The sequence below is a fragment of the Lipophrys pholis genome (genome assembly GCF_963383615.2).
Source record: "Lipophrys pholis genome assembly, chromosome: 7".
In the NCBI taxonomy this organism is placed as follows: Eukaryota; Metazoa; Chordata; class Actinopteri; order Blenniiformes; family Blenniidae; genus Lipophrys; species Lipophrys pholis.
In genome coordinates, this window is record NC_137638.1 from 29,551,876 (window position 1) to 29,573,742 (window position 21,867).

At 43.6% G+C, this 21,867-nt stretch overlaps 1 protein-coding gene across 1 annotated transcript in view; it reads right to left on the bottom strand.

The window, feature by feature from the left end:
* Positions 1–21,867, bottom strand: part of pdzd2 (PDZ domain containing 2) — a 51,364-nt gene that overhangs the window by 1,512 nt on the left and 27,985 nt on the right. The window contains exons 9-25 of the mRNA XM_080467576.1: positions 21,618–21,766; positions 20,904–21,023; positions 18,955–19,069; positions 18,283–18,356; positions 17,772–17,994; positions 16,841–16,958; positions 16,625–16,757; positions 14,769–14,856; positions 13,858–13,961; positions 13,543–13,702; positions 12,068–12,924; positions 11,438–11,582; positions 4,691–7,133; positions 3,817–3,934; positions 3,154–3,255; positions 2,807–3,077; positions 2,274–2,408 (exon numbers count right to left, since the gene is read on the bottom strand). Of these exons, the coding sequence (XP_080323702.1) occupies positions 2,274–2,408; positions 2,807–3,077; positions 3,154–3,255; positions 3,817–3,934; positions 4,691–7,133; positions 11,438–11,582; positions 12,068–12,924; positions 13,543–13,702; positions 13,858–13,961; positions 14,769–14,856; positions 16,625–16,757; positions 16,841–16,958; positions 17,772–17,994; positions 18,283–18,356; positions 18,955–19,069; positions 20,904–21,023; positions 21,618–21,766 (5,355 nt within the window). The remainder of the gene's footprint in view (positions 1–2,273; positions 2,409–2,806; positions 3,078–3,153; positions 3,256–3,816; positions 3,935–4,690; positions 7,134–11,437; positions 11,583–12,067; positions 12,925–13,542; positions 13,703–13,857; positions 13,962–14,768; positions 14,857–16,624; positions 16,758–16,840; positions 16,959–17,771; positions 17,995–18,282; positions 18,357–18,954; positions 19,070–20,903; positions 21,024–21,617; positions 21,767–21,867) is intronic.

A 21,867-nucleotide genomic window follows, 5' to 3' on the forward strand; every position in this document is an offset into this window, starting at 1 on the left:
TTAATACAAAAAAAAGTCAACCTTCAAATAATTATGTTCAGTTATGCATTCAATACTTGGTCGGGAATCCTTTTGCAGAAATGACTGCTTCAATGCGGCGTGGCATGGAGTCAATCAGCCGGTGGCACTGCTCAGGTGTTCTGGAGGCCCAGGATGCTTTGATAGCGGCCTTAAGCTCATCCACAGTGTTGGTCTGGTGTCTCTCAACTTCCTCTTCACAATATCCCACATATTCTCAATGGGGTTCAGGTCAGGAGAGTTGGCGGGCCAATAGAGCACAGTAATACCATGGTCAGTAAACCATTTGCCAGTGGTTTTGGCACTGTAAGCAGGTGCCAGGTCATGCTGAAAAAGGAAATCTTCATCTCCATAAAGCTTTTCAGCAGATGGAAGCATGAAGTGCTAAAAAATCTCCTGATAGCTAGCTGCATTGACCCTGCCCTTGATAAAACAAAGTGGACCAACACCAGCAGCTGACATGGCACCCCAGACCATCACTGACTGTGGGTACTTGACACTGGACTTCAGGCATTTTGGCATGTCCTTCTCCCCAGTCTTCCTCCAGACTCTGGAACCTTTATTTCCGAATGACATGCAAAATTTGCTTTCATCCGAAAAAAGTACTTTGGACCACTGAGCAACAGTCCAGTGCTGCTTCTCTGTAGCCCAGGTCAGGCGCTTCTGCCGCTGTTTCTTGTTCAAAAGTGGCTTGACCTGGGGAATGCGGCACCTGTAGCCCATTTCCTGCACACGCCTGTGCACGGTGGCTCTGGATGTTTCCACTCCAGACTCAGTCCACTGCTTCCGCAGGTCCCCCAAGGTCTGGAATCGGTCCTTCTCCACAATCTTCCTCAGGGTCCGGTCACCTCTACTGGTTGTGCAGCGTTTTCTGCCACACTTTTCTCTTCCCACAGACTTCCCACTGAGGTGGCTTGATACAGCACTCTGGGAACAGCCTATTCGCTCAGAAATGTCTTTTTGTGTCTTACCCTCTTGCTTGAGGGTGTCAATGATGGCCTTCTGGACAGCAGTCAGGTCGGCAGTCTTACCCATGATTGCGGTTTTGAGTAATGAAACAGCTGAGAGGTTTTAAAAGCCTCAGGAATCTTTTGCAGGTGTTTAGAGTTAATTCTTTGATTCAAGGGTGGGTGTGGTGCTCCAGATGATTAGGTTAATATCTCATTTAGAGTACCTTTTCATGATATGCTAATTTTTTGAGATGGGGATTTTTGGTTTTTCTTTACTTTTTTGCCAAAATCATCAATATTAAATCAATAAAAGGCTTGAACTACTTCAGTTGTGTGTAATGAATCTAAAATATATGAAAGTCTAATTTTTATCATTACATTATGGAAAATAATGAACTTTATCACAATATGCTAATTTTTTGAGAAGTACCTGTATATCAGTACTCGTCGTGCTGCAGTTCACCTGCGTTGTCACACAAAGTCAGCTGCGTCAGATGTAGAATTCAACAAGCAGTTTTCCATTCATCGTAATATTATTGTAACTAACTTCACGTCCAGGTGTTGTATGGCGTTATGACCACAGGCTGAGGTCAGTATGAGGCTGCAGGGGGCGCTCCGCTATGAGACGCTCCACTATGTTCTAAACCACAGTACTTCTTGATAATGGAGCGATACTCTTGGTTCATCAGTAACTACAAAACACACAAAGTACAGAGTCCTATAAATGAAAGCTGGAGTTCTTAGCATTAAAAGGAGCCTTTTAATGGCTTCATGTGATAAAGAACCTTTATTGTCGACCAGCGTGTGTTTATGTAGGTTGCTATGGAAACAGCTGTAGAGCAGCGTTCTATCATTCTACACCTCCATTCCTCCATGTTGAAGCTTTTGATTCAGACACGTCCAGAAATAAAGTCAAAGGAGCAGAAATTCACTCTGTAATGCTGAAATGTTGAAAAATAAGCCCCAAGTTCATTTATGTATGGTAAAGAGGGAATACGTGATTCAGAGCTGCTGAGGATAAGATCCTCTCTTTTAGGATCAAGGTGAGTTTAACACGTCTGTATTTCACATGCTTTAGTTAGAAAACACCAATATCTAATGTGCTCCGTATCATTTCATCTCAAAGTGTCCATGACAGCAAATAAGACGAAGATGGAGGCGATAACAATATATACAAATATAACGCGATGGAACGAGATAATAAGTCGTTCCCTCACGTTGATAACGTGAGGGAACGAACTACAATCTCGTGGCCACTCCGGGGCTCCGTACTCACTTGTACTTCATTAGACAAAAACAAGTCACCTTTGAAGATGCGTTTCACAATGAGAGGCCGGTCTCCCTGACTGGACGATTTCCCGCCTTCCAGACTGAAACCCAGGCCGGCAGAAGTCTTGTGAAGTTCCACCATTAGAACACCGTCAGGATTCACCTCCACCACTGCAGAACAGTTCAACCACAAAGACAATCAGAGGTTTTTCCTTTCCACCGTTTCCTCTGCTTGCTCATCAGGAGTTGGTTTTTCTCAGTGCATGTGTCTTCTGACGGTGTTGTATTTGATGTTTTACAAATAAAATTGAATTGAGAGTCTATGTGAATAATGAACTTTGTTTTAGGCATCAAAGCCAAGATCTACCAAGTTTTAGGACTCGCTTCTGGAACATTCTAATGTTACTAATAAAATTTACACATAATGAACACTGGAATTAAAATGATTTAATCCAGTGCTTCAGGAGAAATACTAATTAATAATTATGTCAAAGTGCGTCAGAAGACTGTTTCTGTGAGTTCAACAAGGTTTTTACATCGTCTTCCTCAGACATAAGCATCAGCCTCACCAGCGGCAGCTTCCAGAGGCTTCTTTCTGGCAGACGACAGACTGTTTTGTTGGCCGACAGCGTTTTGTTTTTCAGAGTTGCCCAGTTCAGTCTCCTCCTCTCTCCGAATGACTACTAAGGCTTGCTTGGACAGTCTGGCTTGATGAAGGCAGGACACGGCTTCACCGTGGGTCTTTCCCTCCAGACTGGTGCCATTTATGGACAGAATGCCGTCGCCCCTGTGAATTGTGCCTTCCAGGCTGGCCGCACCTTTCGTGAAGACCCGATGAACCTGCACACAAAGGTGAAATCTCAAAATCATTTATTCATCATCAGCCGATACTTTAATGCCTGAACATTGTACTTACAGTTATTTCCTTCTGCTCAAGGTCGATTCCACCAGCAATACTGAAACCAAGCCCAGAGCCTTCTTCCTTACCCAGAACAACAAGGTGAGCGTTTGTGCCGACCTGCAAAGTTCAGACACTATGGTCACTATGGCTCAAAACCCACTGAAGGGTTTAGAAGACATTTTTCTGTCTTCATATAATGGCTTGACAGAATTAGGTAATAAAATCAAAGTTCAAATAAAGACATATTGTTTTTAATGCTATTTCAAAAGGATTATGTTTAATCTATTACAAATACAAGTAATGAGGTATTTATAAAAAAAGGAAAGGTCAACATTGCTGGAAGTACTGATGTTAACAATAAGTTTAGATTAGAATGGATTATGTAGCTGGGAAGACACTATTACACCTGGAATTGTCCTCTTTTGGAAAGGTGGGAACATTGTGTGCCCGACCTTGGAAGGTTAGGGAGAGAATATGACATAAAGAGGATGTGAGATGCATAAAGTCAGTCGGGTTTATTGTCTTTGTGAGAATAAACTATTTGCATTGAACTCTGCCTATCTCCTGAGTCTTTGTTCACCATCTCCTCTCCACTTTGACTTTTCAGTGAAATTGTGGTCCATTGTCACGGTCTATCATCATCAACTGAAGAAGACTCAATTAGCAGTCTGTCGTTACCTCAGAGAGCATCGGAGTCTCCTGCAGCAGGGCCGCCACGTACGCTTTGGCAGTCGTGGAGGACAGAAAACTTTGCAGCTTGCATTGATTCCTGGGAAAAGCTCGTAGCTCCTTCAAACTGAAGAAAAGAAACCATCCGTTTATGAAACCATTGTCTTTAGAAGATAACCCTTCAGCTTCAGATAGTAGGAAACATGCCACGTCAATTTACATAGATATAAAAAAAGAAGCTTTCTCATGGTGCACTCATGACTTAAGATTACCACAGCAGTGAAATAAGAACATGACTGATGAAGAGTCTCCATATCTTTGGAACTTTTGACATTGAAATACGAAGCAAATCACAAATGATCAGTAAATATCAGAGATGCACCGACACCACTTCGAGGGACCGAGCTCGCTGTTAATGAGCATCAGTCAGACTTTATTCATGTTTAGCATGTAGCATCGCTGGTGTGTTAGCCCAGAAACTCTTTAGCATGTAGCATGTAGCACGGCTTGGAGTTACTAGATCTACTAAGCTGTTAAACTACTGACTGACATCGGGCTAACTGCTGGTCCAAATGTCTCGCGTGATGAAGTTGCTGGTGTTGTACCAACTCATTTTCTACTCCTTCTCTTGATGTTTCAGAGGAACATAATTTACAGTCTGTCTAAATTTTATAATTCTCATTAATTGTAAAGACTTTCCAAAGTGCAATCATCGCTCATGTTGTCTTGCGTACCGGCGACACATGATGTCACATAGTACTCTCCGGGTTGTATCAGGGAGCTCTTGCCAGTAAGAGTACTCGAACCCGATACTGGTATCGGTGCATCCCTAGATTATCTTTTTCAGATCTAATAAAATACATCAGGATAATGAAATCCCCACCTGACAGACCAGCCAGGTGCTTGTCCTCGGGTGTCCTGTGTTCCCCGAGACGTCTCCTGGGCGGGATCAGCATCTCCTCGGCTCACCCTGTTCACCTCAGACTTCATCAGGGTTGTTAAGGGTGAGCAGTTCTCAGTAGCTGTGGTTTTCTTAAGTAAATGGGTCTCTATGTCAGGTTCCATTTTATCTCTGTTGGTACTCTCTCCTGCGGTGAAGTCCTCTGTGCATAGCTTTTCCAGTTCGGGCATACTGAGAGCTCTGAGCTGCCGCAGCCTGTTGTGAGGAAGCCTGCCGTGCTTCCTCCGCAGCACCGGGGGCGTCTGTGGTGCAGTGGCGTCCAGGGCTTTTAGAACTCGTGCCTCAGTGGGTTTATCAAGAAGGGGTGAGCAGGATGCAGCAGGAATCAGATTCTCCACATAAGAACAGAAGCTCCTCTGCCGCGCCCTGCAGTCCACCGAGTTGACCAGGCCCATGTACCCGGCGATCCTCTGGTTGAGCGAGGCTCTGTATGCCAAAGCGTAGGACTGGATGTCACTGTTTCGAGCCACAGGCTTGTCAAAGTTGGCCAAGTTCTCGAAGGATTTTATTTTATGGCGGACAGAGAAGGGATTGCAGCCTGCAGACATGGCGGGGTCTGTGGGGAGACTCCGCCTTTCCACCGTCTTTACATACAGTCTGGACGTGCTGGACTTCAGGGCCTCACCGGCCTCCATACCTGGATTCACCTTGGACCCATCAACTGAGGTTGAATAAGCTGCTTTAGGAGGCGAGAGTGAATTAAACACTAAGCTACTGACCATACCGTTAGCTTTGTCTGATACGGAAAGGGTGGGAGAAAGAATAGAAGTTAATTTCACATCGATACCACTGTGAGGGTGTTTAATATTTTTCAAAATAGTTAATTCACTGTGTTTTGAAAGTGGTGGTGACGATCCAGAAGAAGACAGTCGAACCTCTATGAATGTTCTTTGAGTAATCGGTGGCTGAGATTTGGCACCTGAATTGGTGTCTTTTTCATTAGCGAGTTGTAGAGTTTCTGATGAGCTGAGAGAACGCCCGAGCTCTGCAGGAATTTGCTTTCTGGGCAGTGAAAGGCAGGCGTTTGTATCAGACTGATGACTGGACTTCAAACAGCTGGACAAAGAGGCAGTTTGTGGTATTGTGTTAGAAAAGACAAGGCCGTCACTCCTGATGGGTCTCCTGAGGAGCTCCTCCTGCAGTTTGTTCCTACTCTTGATACTGAGGCCCTTAAGTTTCGGGGGACTGCTTTCTATTTGGATCTTAACGTTGCTGCTCCACACAGTACCGTCTGATTGGCCAAGGACCTTCAGTGCACCAGACTCCTTTGGGAAAAAGCTTGCACCAGGGCTGAAAAAGGTTCTGGACTCCAAGACCTTTTGTTGGTTTATCATCGATGCCGGCACACTTTTATCCGATCCGTTGCTTGGACTTAAGGCATTAAATCCTGTCGCATGTGTGTTCAGATTCCTCTGGGAGGAAGAGGTCTGTGAGGCATCTTCATGGATACTTGTGATAGAACTTGAAGCATCGTTGTGTGTGTCTGATGGAGAGTAACTCCTGACGGTTGAGCTGGATGCCACACAGGCTTTACCCCTCGTACTGACAGAGCCTGCGACTGTCAAAGGTTCTGTCCCATTGCAGGACTGACACGGTGGCTGTCCAAGGGATCCAGCTGGTAACGGGGAATGCTGAGAGTTTTCTTCATTTGCAGACGAGACGTCGGGAATGTTCTGCGAGACATCCAAGGTCTGGTCAAGATTTTTATGCTTGTTGCTCACAAGTTGGTCTGGAGAAGATCCACTGGCCGCCTGTTGTAAATGACAGTGTTCACTAGAAGCAGTAAGTTTGGCATCAGGGGAACAAAGTTCCACTTCCTCCTCGTCTGAGGACCGCTCGCCGCCATGGACTGCGTCAGCGACCAGCACGCTATGGTCAGTGGAGGAGTCACAGTTTGAATCACTGTCATCTCCAGTTGGGTACATGTGTTTAGAGGAAGCTTCAGGCCCGTCTTCAAATGATCCATTGAAAACAGAATAGTTGTTTTCTTTTTCACTTCCTCCGTCCATAACGGAGCCGTTTATGGGAAGGGACTGAACTGGAAGCTCCCTGCCAGCCCCTTCACACGAGGCCGTGGTTTGTCGGGTCGAAGATCCAGATGAGTCATCAGATAAAGTTCCGTTTGTGGATTTGATGGGTGCATTTGTATCACAGCAGATACTCACTTCGGACAAAATGTCATCTATATTAGTGATCGGTATTTCAAAGTCCAACTCTGTTGGCGTTGAATGACTGGAATTCTCAGACTTGATGCTTGTTACTTGTCCTTCGTCAGATGTTTCCTGAGCAGTAGTGGCCGGATTCAGCCTGGTTGTTCCATCACAGCTCCCCAACGTCAGTTTCAGATTGGACAGTTGATCTACAGCTGGAAACAGAGAGGAAAAGCGGGCATGTAGAAGTACTTTTGATTTCAAAAGTCTCTTTGAAAAATGAAAGCTGCTACTGAATCATGCAATACAGGGAGTTTAGACACACATCATGCTAATGCAGTCAGAATAATGCTCATCTTATACCACTTTAAATCTTCAATCAGAGATTGTTAATTAAAATATATATCGAGACTTTGACATATACAGTGTAAATATTCTTCTGAGGTCTGTTTATGAACATGTTTTAAGTCTTATTAAGATGATAGTATTACTACTATTACATTTTTATTCTTACTTTTTTATCAGTATAATGATTACTCTTTCACTCAACACTTCAAAATTATTCTTTACATTTTTACTCCATTTCCAATACTTTGACTTTTTCCCAAGAAGTAGTCTTGATTTTTCAACCTTATTCTCAATGTTGCATCAGGAGATGTAACATAGGGCTTTTGCATTCTTGACATTTGGCTCCAAGTGCTATTTAAATTTATTGTTCATGTTTAATTATTGAACTTTTCAACTTCCTTTTCAGATTAATTCTTATTTTTTCTTATTCAAACTTTTCACCTTATTCTTGAAATGTCCATTTTATTCTGATCATTTCCTTCATGGTGTCTTGATAGGCATAAGAATTAGACAAAACCCTCATAAACATCAATTGTTATTAGTTTAATCACAAACAAATTCACACAATGACAACCTGCATAATTCATATTTGGGTTTATCTTTACTGAGCAGTGTCACTAAAATAGCTTTCAACATCAATCAAATGGTTAAAGTAAGATGAAATATGTGGCATGTCATAGACTAACAATATGTTGACCTTAAAGGCAGATGAGGAAAGGAATTATTTGACCGTGCATGAAGGCATATTGCATGACTACAGACTACACAGCACATTGCGTCTGAAAGGTAAGATTAGACTAATATTTTTCAGTCTTACAACCGAAGACTAAAAGTAACTATGTACATATCTTTGTTGATGGAGACAGAAAAACTTGAAGACTAGTGGAAAAAACAGTCTGCAGATGGTAGAAGACTGAGATCGAGACATTGCTGTGGCTGCTCCCCCTCAATATTCCTTCAATTGCTGTGTCTTGTGATACAGTTACATCTTAAGAAACGTGGTTTTTTTTTAATATCAAAGCTTGATAATAAAATTTTGGGTTGTAATATGGGAAACATTTGTTTCTTTTACCATGTCGATCTGAAATCCCTTCATCTATTAACACTCCACCAGCAACTTTAAAGCATCCCCGACAGAACAGGAAGTAGCATGGGGATTGAAATTAGGATTGACCCAACAGTCAACAAACCACAGCAATGTCCAGGTTAAGCTGAAGGCAAACTACTACTAAACTACGCAGCTACCGTATTGGGACACAGCATACAAGGGGTTAAACTACTAGTAAACTAGCATATATTGCATGAAATAGTCACCATGGATAGAAAGCCAGCTGCCTGCAGGTTGCTTTGGGGGAGTGGGTGAAGGAGGGTTGGTCCTACATCTTAGTTGGCATAAAAGGGAAAGACATTGGAGTCTATTTAAAGGCACACAGCACAGTGACCTGCCGCTAACAGCTTGTAAACAGAGGTGAGATGGAGAACAATGAGTGCATACAAACAAGGATTAAAGCCCAAAAAACACTTTTCAAGAGATGCTCAGATTACATGTTCAGTAATTTGTTTTCTATCTTTCACATGGTGGTTCCAGAAAGGCTACGAATAGTAACAAGTCTGCCAAAAGCTTTTAAACACCAAGGACATGATGAGAAAAGACTACAGCACTGTTTGAATCTGTCGTTTACAATCCCTCATGTCTCTATGACCCCGTTTACAAAGTTTCAAGTGAAAACGCATCGTTTTTCTTTCAGAAAAGTCTCACGTTTACATCAATGTTCTGAAAATGATGTCTGTTCACACGGCTCTAGCAGAAACACTGCAGAGAACAATACGCTATAAACAGTGGCGGCTGGTCAATACAGGGCGCTGGGGTGTGGCCCCACTGGTGGAACCAAGAGGAAAGTTTAATATATGAATAAACTAATACTGTCATGCACTGTTTATGCTGACATATGGGACTTTGTGTTCTTAATTGATCTAGTGGGTGTGACCTACTTTCGGGTGTGGGTGTGGCTACACGCAGGTGTGTAATTCAATAAATGTCTGTTGCTCATTTGCCAGGTTGTTCGCACGCAGGACAAATGCAATGAAGGCTTTGTTGAGTTTTTTCTCGGTTTTACCGGCACCTCCATAGCTCCTAGGGGTCAGCATGGCTGCGCCAACAGGTTATGGGCCCAGAAGAGAGTTTGGAAGCCGATGGAACCGTTTATGTTTTGACGGAGATGAAAGAAATGATGAATTGTGGGAAACAAAGTTCCCAGCACATTTGCATCTACTTGATCCTGAGTTTTTCCTCCGTTTTACCAGCATCTCCATAGCTCTTTGGTGTAAGCATGGCTGCGCCAACAGGTTATGCCAACAAACTAACAAAGGGCTCTGAACTGTATGTGCTGATGTTTTGTTTAAAAATATACCTGATATACCTTTTTTTCCCCCTAAACTCAGATTAACTATCATTTCCAGTAAACCAGCCCCAAAACACGTTAATTTTCTAAAAGGGATTAATGAAGCGTCCGTTTGAATTTGTTTACACATACTGTATGTTAATAAAAGAGTCTTAATAAGTGCTCTCTATTCAATAACTACGTATAATCAATCCCCACCAGGGGCCTCGCTCAATCTAAAAAAGACAACAATGTTGTAATGTGGTTTATAAACGCACTGCATTTAAATTAAGTTAACATTGGCTGAAATTGAATTATAATGAAGAAGAAATGTATCACCAGCCGCCACAGGCGATAAACATTAACATGGCTGGACATTCTAGTGGACACACCACCAAGTTGGACTGTTATTACGGTGACTGTCAACTATACAACTACCAAGTCCAGGAGGATATGGACTGGGAGTCTTGACACGACGGAGGAAAGCTTTGTTTTTATTGTCCAACTATTGACTACGGCCGCGGTCCGCATGTGTAGCAGCAGCGACAAGGTGTTTCCAGACAGGTTCATGTTCAGAAAGGTCTTTGTCATTTCCATTCATCAAACTGTAAAACTTTCCACAAATTATTTCTGAAACGCAAACGTTTTCACTTGAAACATAGTGGCCATGTCTCATGTGTGACGCCGTCATTTACTGCGGTCGCATTTTCCTCCAAGGAAGTTCAAACTGCTGTATTGCAGTATTACGGTCCTGCGGGTTCCCATCAGGACAGCTGTGCCTGTGATGCTAGAAGCTATTTATATGGTCGGGAGTAAACAGATGAGGAGTGGAATCAAATGTGACAGGAAGCAGAAACAATGGAGACACAAAGGAAACGGGACTGTCTCCAAGGACAAATGTAGCTCAGGAAGCTGCTGGTGTTCCTGTGGCCACTGAGGAGGAAAACCTACAGGACAACCATCAGCTGCAGGCTGAATAACATCCGAGGAGCCACTGGATGAATAGCTCAGGGCAGGAACATGGGCTTTGCTTTTCTGCAAAATATCTCATAATCTATTACTCTTTATCTGTTACTGAGTGTATCAGTCATACTTTAATCATGTTTAGCACCGAGTTTCGTTGCTGACGCAGGATGTCATGTGAGATCATGGGAGATCTTTTACAAGTATGAGTACTCTGTGATCCGCTTTAGAGAATGGACCGACACAATAATTCTAAACACGGCAGTTTTACTGTTTGTGTTGCACATCACAAGCCCACCCGAGTCCTGAGTGAGACCAGCTGATTTATTTACCATTACAGCCAAAACACCTTCAGCTTTCAGAGGCTTAACAGACCCTCTGTGGACCAGGCACGGCACTTTGCACTCTAATTATCCAAAGTTAAAATGGCAAAACTGGACTTGGAATATACCCGGATGCACTGTGCCACTTATTTGAGCCTTTTTACAGGAGACCGTCATTCAACTTGCATCCAGCCCATGTAGTTGTTCATGTTGGTCCTAAAGCTTTACAACCATTGACAACATTTGGATGGAAGTTAAAACAGCGTTTGCGTTTATCTTCTAGGTGTGCTAATTGGCTAACAAATAGTGGAGCAATGCAACATTTACAAGATTCAATCCCAATGCAGCTGCACATTTAAACCAATGTGCAAAGAATCCAAATTACTGTGACACACAGCAGAAAGGACCCCGGTTTGGTTCCACTCAAAGTTTAAAAAGGGAAGTTAAACTTATGCTGGGTGACTTATAAACATGAAATAAAATGACTGAAAACCAAGGTCTTACCTGAGACTGGTCTCTTAACCTCCAAAGACAATGTCATTGGAAGGTCATGCATGAGCTCACATATTTCCTGGTAAGTAGAGGAGCACACTAGTTTCTCTCCAATTTTGACAATCTCGTCTCCAGGACAAAGCCTGCCTGTAGATTCCTGAAAGTACAAACAAATCCAAATGAAAATCTGCTTTTTATTGGATTCAGTCAATTCTCAGATATAAATAACTTGCGTCTGGTGTGGTACAATTCTAAATATAGAATTAAATATACATGTTTATACACAATTCAAACATCAGCTCAACAATTATGCATTTCTCAGTTTAGATTTGTAATACTACATTGTACCACAAGAGGCTCTCTTGCTTACAATCCATCTCCAATGAAAGAAGTTGTGGATTGATTTAATGGCCACGACTAACCAGCAGTGGAACGGAGGACAGACTGAAAGCTGCAGTGATTCACTGCAACCAACAAACACAGAACTGCTGCAACTGGTGCTCTGTGTACACGTTTCAAGTGAAAACGCGTTGTTTTTGCATTTTCGTTTCAGAAGTTATGCGTTTGCGTGCAACGTGCTGAAAACGATATCCGTTCACACGATGACTGGACTCGAACGAAGACGAACACAGTCGCTCATACCCGCTCTGCTGCACCTCCGGGCTTCAGCTCCGTGATGACAACCTTCAGAGGCGATGACATGATCTCCAGGTCAAGCCCGAACGACTCCTCCTCACTTCTCCTCAGGGTCACAGTGTCAATGGTGCACACACCCAGGAGCTCGCTGGAATCCCCTCTCCTGCACACCTGGTGAAGGGCGGAGCCGGCAGCGGTCCGGCGGACACGCCCACACTCCGCGGCGCCGGGTTGTACCTGGAGGCACAACGGGAGGGCCGGTGCCTCGATGCTCATCATACTCTTGACCCGCGTCACTGCTTTATGTTCAAGCTTCGGGGAGCGTTTTGACTCCACCTGTCCATCGTCATGATTTGTACCGTTGTTTAACGTCAGACCGCTGGAAGCGGAGCATGCGCTGCTCGCCTTGAGGTCAAACGGGCAGCGGATAGGCATGAAGGGAGACTCTGACCCAGGAGGGTCTGACTTGTTATGAGCCTCTTCCTCACCCTGACCACACACAGACGTTGTGAAATCACTGCTTCCAGACCTCTGCACGTCTCCACCAGCTTCACTGTCCACATCTAGCGATGACGTGGCGATTACCGCCGCTGAACTGCTTTTGGCGGCGTCACTGATGCTGATGGGATCAGGAGGAGGAGGCTTGTGGAAAAGCCCGGTGCTTGCACCGTTATCCGACTCCTCTTCATCACTAAGGTCCTGATCGAAGCACATCACCCGTCGCTGACGGAGGAGTGGACTCCGCACCGATGCAGGACTGGAGACAGTGAGGGGCTGGCAAACTGTCTCTGCGGTGGGAGTGAGGGGACAGGAAGTCTTGTCTTCAGAGACGTTCTCCACTCCAGTCAGACGCGACGTGAACGCTGTCAACCAGACACAGCACATGAGACGTAATTAAAGCAACCAATAGGTTATTTTATAGCTCAATAAAGACAGATATTATCCGTCTGATCAATTTTGAACCCAACCCTCTTTCACATTACAACAAAATATAGTTAATCCTAAAAGAGGCATTTATATTCAAAGATTTCAGTTTAGACAACAAAAAGAGGCAGTAGGCTTCTCCATCCAGACCAGACCTATAAGGGCGGAGATGATGCATGGCTGAATGTTTGGAGCAGTGATTCCCAACCAGGAAGGCCTCATGTTTCTAGAAAGTGTCGTTTTTGCCCGTCCACATGTCGATAGAGCCTGAGTGTTTTCAAAACCGTCCACTTTTGGGAGCCATTTTCAAAAAGTTGTGTTTTCCCTGACTTCGAGCATCAGTGTTGTGTGGACGGACGCCTAAAACACAATGAAAGTTTCGCGTCTTCACTTAAACTCGATGCTGTGTAAATGGGGCGCAAGTGGTTGAGGAACAACTTTTAGCAATTTGAAGGAGCGAACTGAAAAGATGCCTCTCCTTTTGGGACGCGACAATTCATTAGAAAAACAGTCAGTTTTGGGTCCCGTTATGCGATGTCTGAAAATATGAGATTTACCATGCGTTTGAGAAGAGTTGTCCTCTACTGAGGCACTGAAGCTCTGCTGGAGGGCTTCCTCACTGGTGGAGCCCGTCAGAATGGATTCGGAGAGGAAGGAGGGGCTGGAGCTGTCCTGGGAGAAGTACTGAGATAACTCCGTCTCAGAGCTCAGAGACCCCTGCTTCAGAAAGGGAAATCAACAACGATTGCAAGACAATGGGAGAGTGACGGCACATCTATCTGTGTGAACACAATACAAGGTGAGCACATCTGTGACACCCCTCACAGCGTGAATCATTGTTTCAGGTAAAAAGGAGGAAAGTAAACTCTTACTCTGCTGGCAGGTTCAAGGAATCTCTTCATGGTCCAGCTGAGCGCCGGGGAGCCGTCGCCCTGCCGCTCCTTCACCGACGTTTGGGGGCTCTTACAGGAAAGTCCTGCAGATACACACAGCATCAAGAAACATCAACTTTTACATCAAATGCAGCGAAGCAACCAATGTTCGACGTTCATTTTACAAATCATTACATGTTTTTCTTTAACCAATACGTGCACTTATCCTCCAGGGCTGCACAATAGAGTAAAACAGTATTGTGATTGTGACATAAACACTACAATATGTTACAATAAATTATATTTCCATGCACTGGGTATTCCTGTAGGGATGCACCGAAACCAGTATCGGGTCTGATACTGCACGGAGTACTCGGAGAAGATCCCTGATACAACCCAGCCAGTAAAACGGTGGTAATAGTGCATCCCAACATTCATACTTTACAAATTTACGGTGACAGAATTTTAAATATAAAAGAAAAGTGTTTATTTCTGATTAGTTCAAAAGAATTGGCCAATTAACCATTTTTTTAAAAATGTAATCAACCAATCACCAAAATATCAAGACACATAGAAGTTAACACCATCGACGTCTTGGTATTCATCATGAGTCATATCAGTATTACAATACTACATGTTCACCTGATACTGTGCAGCCTCTCGAGCAGCAGAGAAGCAGAAGTAGTGGCTTTGTTGTTTTTCTCATTTGAGCGAACTTATTGGTAAATAAAGACAAAATGTTTTTAATTTGAATTCAAACAAATATTGTTTTGTTTATGAGAATACGAAAATGATGGTACAACTCTAGTGAAACCTCCAAAATCCTTAAGTTGTTGGTGTGGGTCAACCCCAGCTGATCAGCGTCTACGAGGTTCCATCAAGTAAAAGCTAAAGTGAGATGAAGATCAAACCTTGAGTGTGAGACGAGTGCTTGTTCCTGCTCATTTTGTCCCTGAGTGTGGATCGGGCAATAATGTGATCCATCTCCTGTTCTGACACCTGAAACAACACAATCAAACACTGTGGGGCTGGAAATAAACACCATGTTAAAAAGAAACTTATGGCAGGGAAAATATTATTTTTCTTTTTTGTTTTACGTCTGTAAGACTTTCAGTCTCAAGTAAAATGATGCTATGAACAGTTTGTGGAATGAAAATGGAACAGGAGTTATTATTATCTGGTTACCTCCCCAACAAACTAACAGAATTGTTACTGAAAAGTCTGAGGAACTAAAACCAAGATTCTTACCAAAAGCTAATTGTTCTCATACGGAAGCAAGTAATCAGATTCCTTTTAACATGGGCTGAACAAAAGCTACACGCATGCTGATTGGAATAGCAAACAGACATGACTCTTGTCTAAATCCATGAATGTGGGACTGAGTCTCCCAGCGAGACAGAAAAATGTTTTAATGTCTTAACTCTCGGGACAATCGTAGTTCTAACATTAAGTTTGTGATTTGACTGTAAACCGTGTGCTTCAAGTCTTACTGACCATGGTCAGTGCATCGGCCGCTCTCACGACTCCTGTCAGTGTGGATACATTTCTGATTCCTCAACATCAACACAAACAAGCAAAAGCTTTTAGAAGTTACCCGGGAGGAGCTTTTGTGAAAAGGTGAAAGACTAGTGATCAAAATGTATTAGGAAATATAACCAGGAATTGGTACGATGAACGGACAGATGGATGGACAGATGGACGGACAAATGGATGGACGGTCACATTCGAGGTGGTGGTAACTTAAACCTTCGCCAACATGACGTCTGAGTGGCTTCACTGCTCTTCTGGGTGAACATATTTGTAGAATGTGAAGAGATTCCTTCCAGAGAAATGAAAAGTATCTCTGTGACACTGACCTTCACCTCTAACATCTCATCACTTCACCTCAGACTAACATTAAAATACTTAAGGACCAAATTTCAAAACTGTTCCCGGAGGGCATTGTGGAGATGTGATGCTGGCGAGATGGATTTGTCTGCATGTTCATCCAAAAGCATAATGCTTTGCATTGCCAGTTGCCGTAAGACAGAATTCTAAAGATAATGTATCTGCGGCACTCTGATAGGGAGTATTTACAGCAGCATGGTGACTCTTTAGAGAAGATTTCTGAACTGGGTTAATGCATCAGCGATCATGTTGTAAAACGAAGCTGAAGTATCGACAATGCAACATCATTCCAAGAACTGACTTCATTTATAATCCTGTTGGCTTGGGCAAGAGAGTGACCTCTCGTTGGTCTTTCAACTGTTTCAATTGTAAACAATAAGATGGTCCAGACTCTGAAAAGCCTCCCGGCTGTAGATGGACGCTTCGGTGCATGAAAGACGTCTGAAGAGTCAAACTGAATGCACATGTAGAATCAGCAGCTGCACTCTGCTCTGGTCTCTTTGACCTCGGAGCTGGACGGCTTGTGAAAGGTCAAAGTTCACATGGAAGCTGCTTCGTCTGCAGTCAGTTGACTTTGATCCAGAAAAATACAATCATGGGCTGCTTCTTCCAACCTGAAATCAACTCGTCAAAACTGGCCAGAAACTGCGTCTACGCTCATGGAAACTATCTGCTTGTGTAGCATCCTGTCCTGGTCAAACAGTAAAAAGCCTTGAAGTTAAGAAAATGATGAAGAACACAAGACAAACAAACAACAAATCAATAATACACACAATTCAAAATCCAGCTCCACACCTACAATGGAACAATAATATGGGATTGATGGTGGATACATTTGAAGGGAATTTAACTTCTTATTTTAAAAATGACAACCTCCTACCTTGGGGTTTGGGTGCCTGCTGATAATGAGACTGACAGGTCCAGGTCCACATTCACTGAGGATAGCGTAGGCCTCGCTAAGAGCGGCATGGCGAAGACTGACCGAGTCCACCTCCAGTATCTGGTCCCCTCGGCTATTCAAACAAACGTTTCAGAAATCTTTGCCCATCGTTTTATATCTTGGCATCAAATTTGTGTCCACTTGTGTCCTTGTCACCTGAGCCTGCTGTCCATCTTGGCCACAGATCCCAGAGCCAGGCTGTGGATGTAGATTCCAGGAGCAGAGTTCTCCAGAGTCAGACAGCAAACTCCAATCCCCAGACCAACTCCGGGCTCTAAAACCATCCCACAAAAAGGTAGAAAAACATGGACACGATGAGGACATGCTGTTTTTCATATTTGTATAGAGCAGAGTAAATTAAAGCCTCAACAAAAAGTGGAAAAACAACAGTTAAAACGCCACGGCGAAATATTTGAGCTGAATTGTGCATGAAGTAATGCCACTTCATACCAGCAGGTGGAGTAGTGAGTCTGCTCAGTCTCATGAGCTTTAGAAGCGGGTTCAATTTCACTGAGAGGACAGATAAAACTAGAACATTTGAGATGAAATGTTGAGTGTCCCTGCTGCTCGCTGCCGACTACTATCCCCTCCATACTGCCACTAGTGAGTAGGTTCAAATAACAACAGCTCTATCATTGTGTGTGTGTGTGTGTGTGTGTGTGTGTGTGTGTGTGTGAGTGTGTGAGTGTGTGTGTGTGTGTGTGTGTGTCTGAGAAAGAGAGAGAGGATAATATTTATGCTTAATTATAGCAGTAATAGTGGAAGAGGTATCAATAAATTACCAGTAACAGTTAATTATCATTGAAGTAGTAGTAGAAGTTAAAAACTATCAGAAAGGTAGCACTAAAAGTTAGTTTATCTATAAAGATCCAGTAGTGGTTGAAAATAAAGTACCAGTAAAAAAAAAAAAAAAAGTATTACGTGACGTGTCAGGGAAGCAAGAGAGCATGAGTGATGTCCGCAGTTTGGAGATTCTTCAATATAAATGTGGAATACAAAAGTAATACCGACCGTAAATGAAGTTCTGCTGAAATTTCAAGATGTTCATTATGATACGTGGGAGCGGTGACGTGAAAACCAAGCTGACCTTTGTTCAGTGTGACCTCCATGATGATGCAGTCTTTTGGACCCGGACCGGGGCCTTTGCGGCCCTCGCCCTCTTCACACCCCGGTGGGAGGGGAGTGCCGCCGCTGGCGTTGGAGTTTGGTGAGCTGGAGCGGCTGAGGAGGGTCGGCGTCGGACACGGCGTCAGGCTGGGACTGCGCAGACGGGTTCGAATCGTCAGCGTAACCACACCTTTTTTCAGCTGCTGTTGGGCAGGAAGATAAACGAGGGTGAATGTTTAGAACATGAAGGCGTCATGAAATCATAAAGGTTAGTCGGACCAGTATTCGTCCTTTCAAAAAGTGGTATCGATGCATCTCTAATATGGAGCCATGTTTCTGCAGGTGAGCTTCAATCAGAGCAGCCGGTGGACGAAAAGAGTAAAGTCACTTTGCGTGATGACTGCAAAGTGGATAAAGTGATAGAGAAGACGGATTCTAGCCAAAGTTTATCTTTAACCTCCCAACACTGTTGAAGTAAACTTGGAGCCCACCTTGAAGGTCTGGATGGCTTGTTGGTGTGTGAGTCCTTGAAGAGACTCTCCATTCACCTCCAGGATCTCGTCTCCTACACGACAAAGAACACGATCGGACAACAGTTCCCAAGGTGGAACTTTTCATAAATGCTCTGCCTCCGTCGTGGAGTAAATGTGGAGAAAACAAACTACACTTTCTGGAAACACTTTTTCTCAGTGTCTGTGTAGATTCCAGAAACGCTGCCACTGTGCATGCACACCACAGGCGTAGTGAATAGTTCTTGTGCACGAGCACCAGTAGATGGACAATAAGAACAACGTGAGTCATGACTCCCAGTTTGGGTGTGTTTTATGATGTTTTAATGTTTGTTAACTGTAACGTGGTGCTGCTGCCGTCACGCATGATATCAATCCAGTTTGGTCGTCTGTCCATACGAATGTCACCATTGTTAATGTTTATAGCGTATTGTGCTTTGCGCATGTGTGTGTGTAGTTTGTTTTTTGTTGTTTACAAAAAACAAACAACAGCTCCTTCTAGTGGACAGACATGCAAACTACACCATTTTCAGAACATTGCCATGTAAACACAAAACTTTTCTAAAACTAAAACGCAAAAGTGGTGCTTTTTCACATGAAACGTTGGAAATTCTGGAAAACCAAAAACAATCATATCATGATAATACTACTTACCCTCTTTCAGTCTTCCGTCAGCTGCGGCGGCTCCATGAGGGAAAATAGTTTTGACAAAAATTCCCATCTGACCACGAGCAGAGTCTTGTCCTCCAACAATACTGAATCCCAGGCCCTGTGAAAAAACACAAGATGATTTCTTTAAAGTAATATTTTCTAACGTCTTTTTTCAGGCTATACCTTCTACAAATTGTGATTATAGTTCGGTGTGATAACCTGAGTAAGGGTGCACCATATTGACTTACTAGTAGCAATAATCACAACACCATTTCTAACTACAGTGGTTTTCTAACAGAACTTCAGGTTTTGATTGTCCTCTCGTACGAGCACAGAGAGAAAAACACGCCACTGCAGCATGTTTGACACAATGTGAGAAATAATGAAGACGTACTTTGTTAAACTGAGGTGCTTTCGGATGTTATCGTCTTCAGAACTTCAAGTGTTCACAGCTGTCCTCCAGATATCAGGAGCAGAAATGTAAGTCTGCTCCTGTGCTGTGTTTAATTGTGTGGCTGTGTGGATACGGTATGATGCAGTTTGACTGACAGTGGATGAAAAGAAGTCAGCATGAGAAGGTGGAAGAAAAGATTTTGCACTTGGCTCTGGAATGTAACATGGACTTACTGTTTTCTGCAGCTCAGTGCTGAGATGTGAGTTTTATTCTGATCCTGTGTGATGAAAATACCATCAATGCTACAAGACCTCAAACTGTCCCCCAGATGTCCGAGAAGTGTCTCAGCTCTCTCATGCTCTGTCTCAAGTATCATGACCCATTTTCATGCTTCTACTGTCGCATCGTGCACTTTGAATCGTCTCCACCAAAGAGCTTCTGTTTGCGGTTTGTAGTAGTTTAAAAGTAGTCTTGGTAGTTTAGTGCTGCACAAGACAGTAATACTGCTCAGGTTAAAGGACCACTGAGGTTGTATCGTTTCCTCATTGTGTTGTTTCTCGTCTTTTCTAGGGAAGAGATTCTGATTGATTGTGCTTTTTGAGGTTTTGTTTGCACTGGATGGTTCATTTATGCTGTGATATGTTGTTCTTTTTTTAAACACTTTGAGAAAAAAATTGCTTGTTTGCCTTTGCTGGTCTTTTTTTTTTGCATTGAGAAGTTGTACTGTTTGTACTGGTGACCGGTCCAGGTGAACCTGTCCTCACCTGACCCACCTGCCCAGGTGAACCTGTCCTCACCCGTCCAGGTGAACCTGTCCTCACCTGACCCACCCGTCCAGGTCAACCTGTCCTCACCCGTCCTGGTCAACCTGTCCTCACCTGTCCTGGTCAACCTGTCCTCACCTGCCCCACCTGTCCAGGTGAACTTGCCCTGACCTGCTCAGGTGCCCTGGGACCCTGCACAAGATGAAGTGGAACAGAAAATGGATAGATGGAAGTTTTCTGCTGGCAGGACTGTAATAGTAGCCAGTTTTCAGAAGTGTTCTGGTTTGATGTTGTCTTCTCTCTGTTTGGGTTTGAATATCTTGCCTTGAAGTCACTGGGGGGTTGTTTGCTGACACGACTGTGACAATAGCTGGTTTTCAGTGGTTTTTATTTTTTGTTATGATCTTTGTCCTCCTTTGTTTTCACAACAGATTCTGGCTTGGAAAAAACTAAAAAGTCACCTTTGGACATTTTGTCTGCACTATACTTTCCTTCCAGTTTTATCTGGATGTCTGCATCTGTCATGTGCTCATTTGGTTATTGAGTGTTTTCAATATATAAAATAGGAAACTTGTCTTTGTTGCATAGTGTGGAAAAAAAAAAAAAAAGGTCACGGATATGCTTTCTGGGGTGTACAATGGATTATGTGATGATCCACCACAGGAAAACATCCCACCAACTTGTGATTAGAATGCAACAGAAACTCAAGTAAGTAATCACCATCAAGACATACTGAAGCCCCACGAATGCGATTGAGCAGTACTCATGCATACACGTCAAAGGGGCACACTCACCTTGCCCTGGCCTTTCATCAGCACGATGCTGGAGATAATGGACGGCTGTGCCAGTCGCCATGGAGACTCCACTTGAACGGTGCTCAGAGAGCGAGCGGATTTCTTAATTATCTGATATTCCTACAAGGGACATGAATATAAAAAGGGTTAAATAAATTCATGCTTGGAACATTGAGTGTATAAATTATACTGAGTCATAATACACTTGTGCGAGGCTTCCCATTGATCGAGTTTCTGTTTTCTCTCACGGCACACTTGTGTGACGCCTTCACACTTCAGGATGACATCTTTCTTGTTGGCCTGCAGTTTTAGGTTTAATGTCTTGAGCTACGTGTTGATATATGGAGTTTTCTGTGATACTAAATCACATAGCTGACAGAAAACAAAATCTTACGATTAATGTAATGTTTAGGGCCCATTTCATGGCAACAAATCCGTCGTCAACTCCGGACCGTGCCTGAGCGTGTCCAGAAAACCTTGGTTCCGCTTGTTTACACGGCGACGAGCCCAAGCGTTTTCAAAAAGTTCCACCTCGGGAGGCATTTCAGTTTCTCTGAGCACCATTGTCGTGTAAACGTAAACCCACTTAATCCAAACCACAACGAAACTTTGCATTTTCACTTGAAATGGCCGCTGTGAAAACAGGACCTTTATTAGACCAAAAATGACTTTGTGGGAGTTGACCTTTGACTTGAGGACGAGGCGTTCACCGACCTGTCTCACTCCAGCAGAATCTAGCTGTTGAGGTAAGGAGTGTTTACGTCGGCCCGGCGGAGGCTTCTCCGCCACTTCACAGCTGCTCACGCCGTTCTCCACAAACAGCTCGTCATCCTCACCCACCGACTCCAGCCGAGTGCTCCCCGCTGAGCAGGGAAACAACGAAAACACACCTCCTCAGGACACACGCAGATTTTCTTTGGATTTGTAAAGTTCAAGGGAGAAAGTTGACCAACAATTGAAGGTG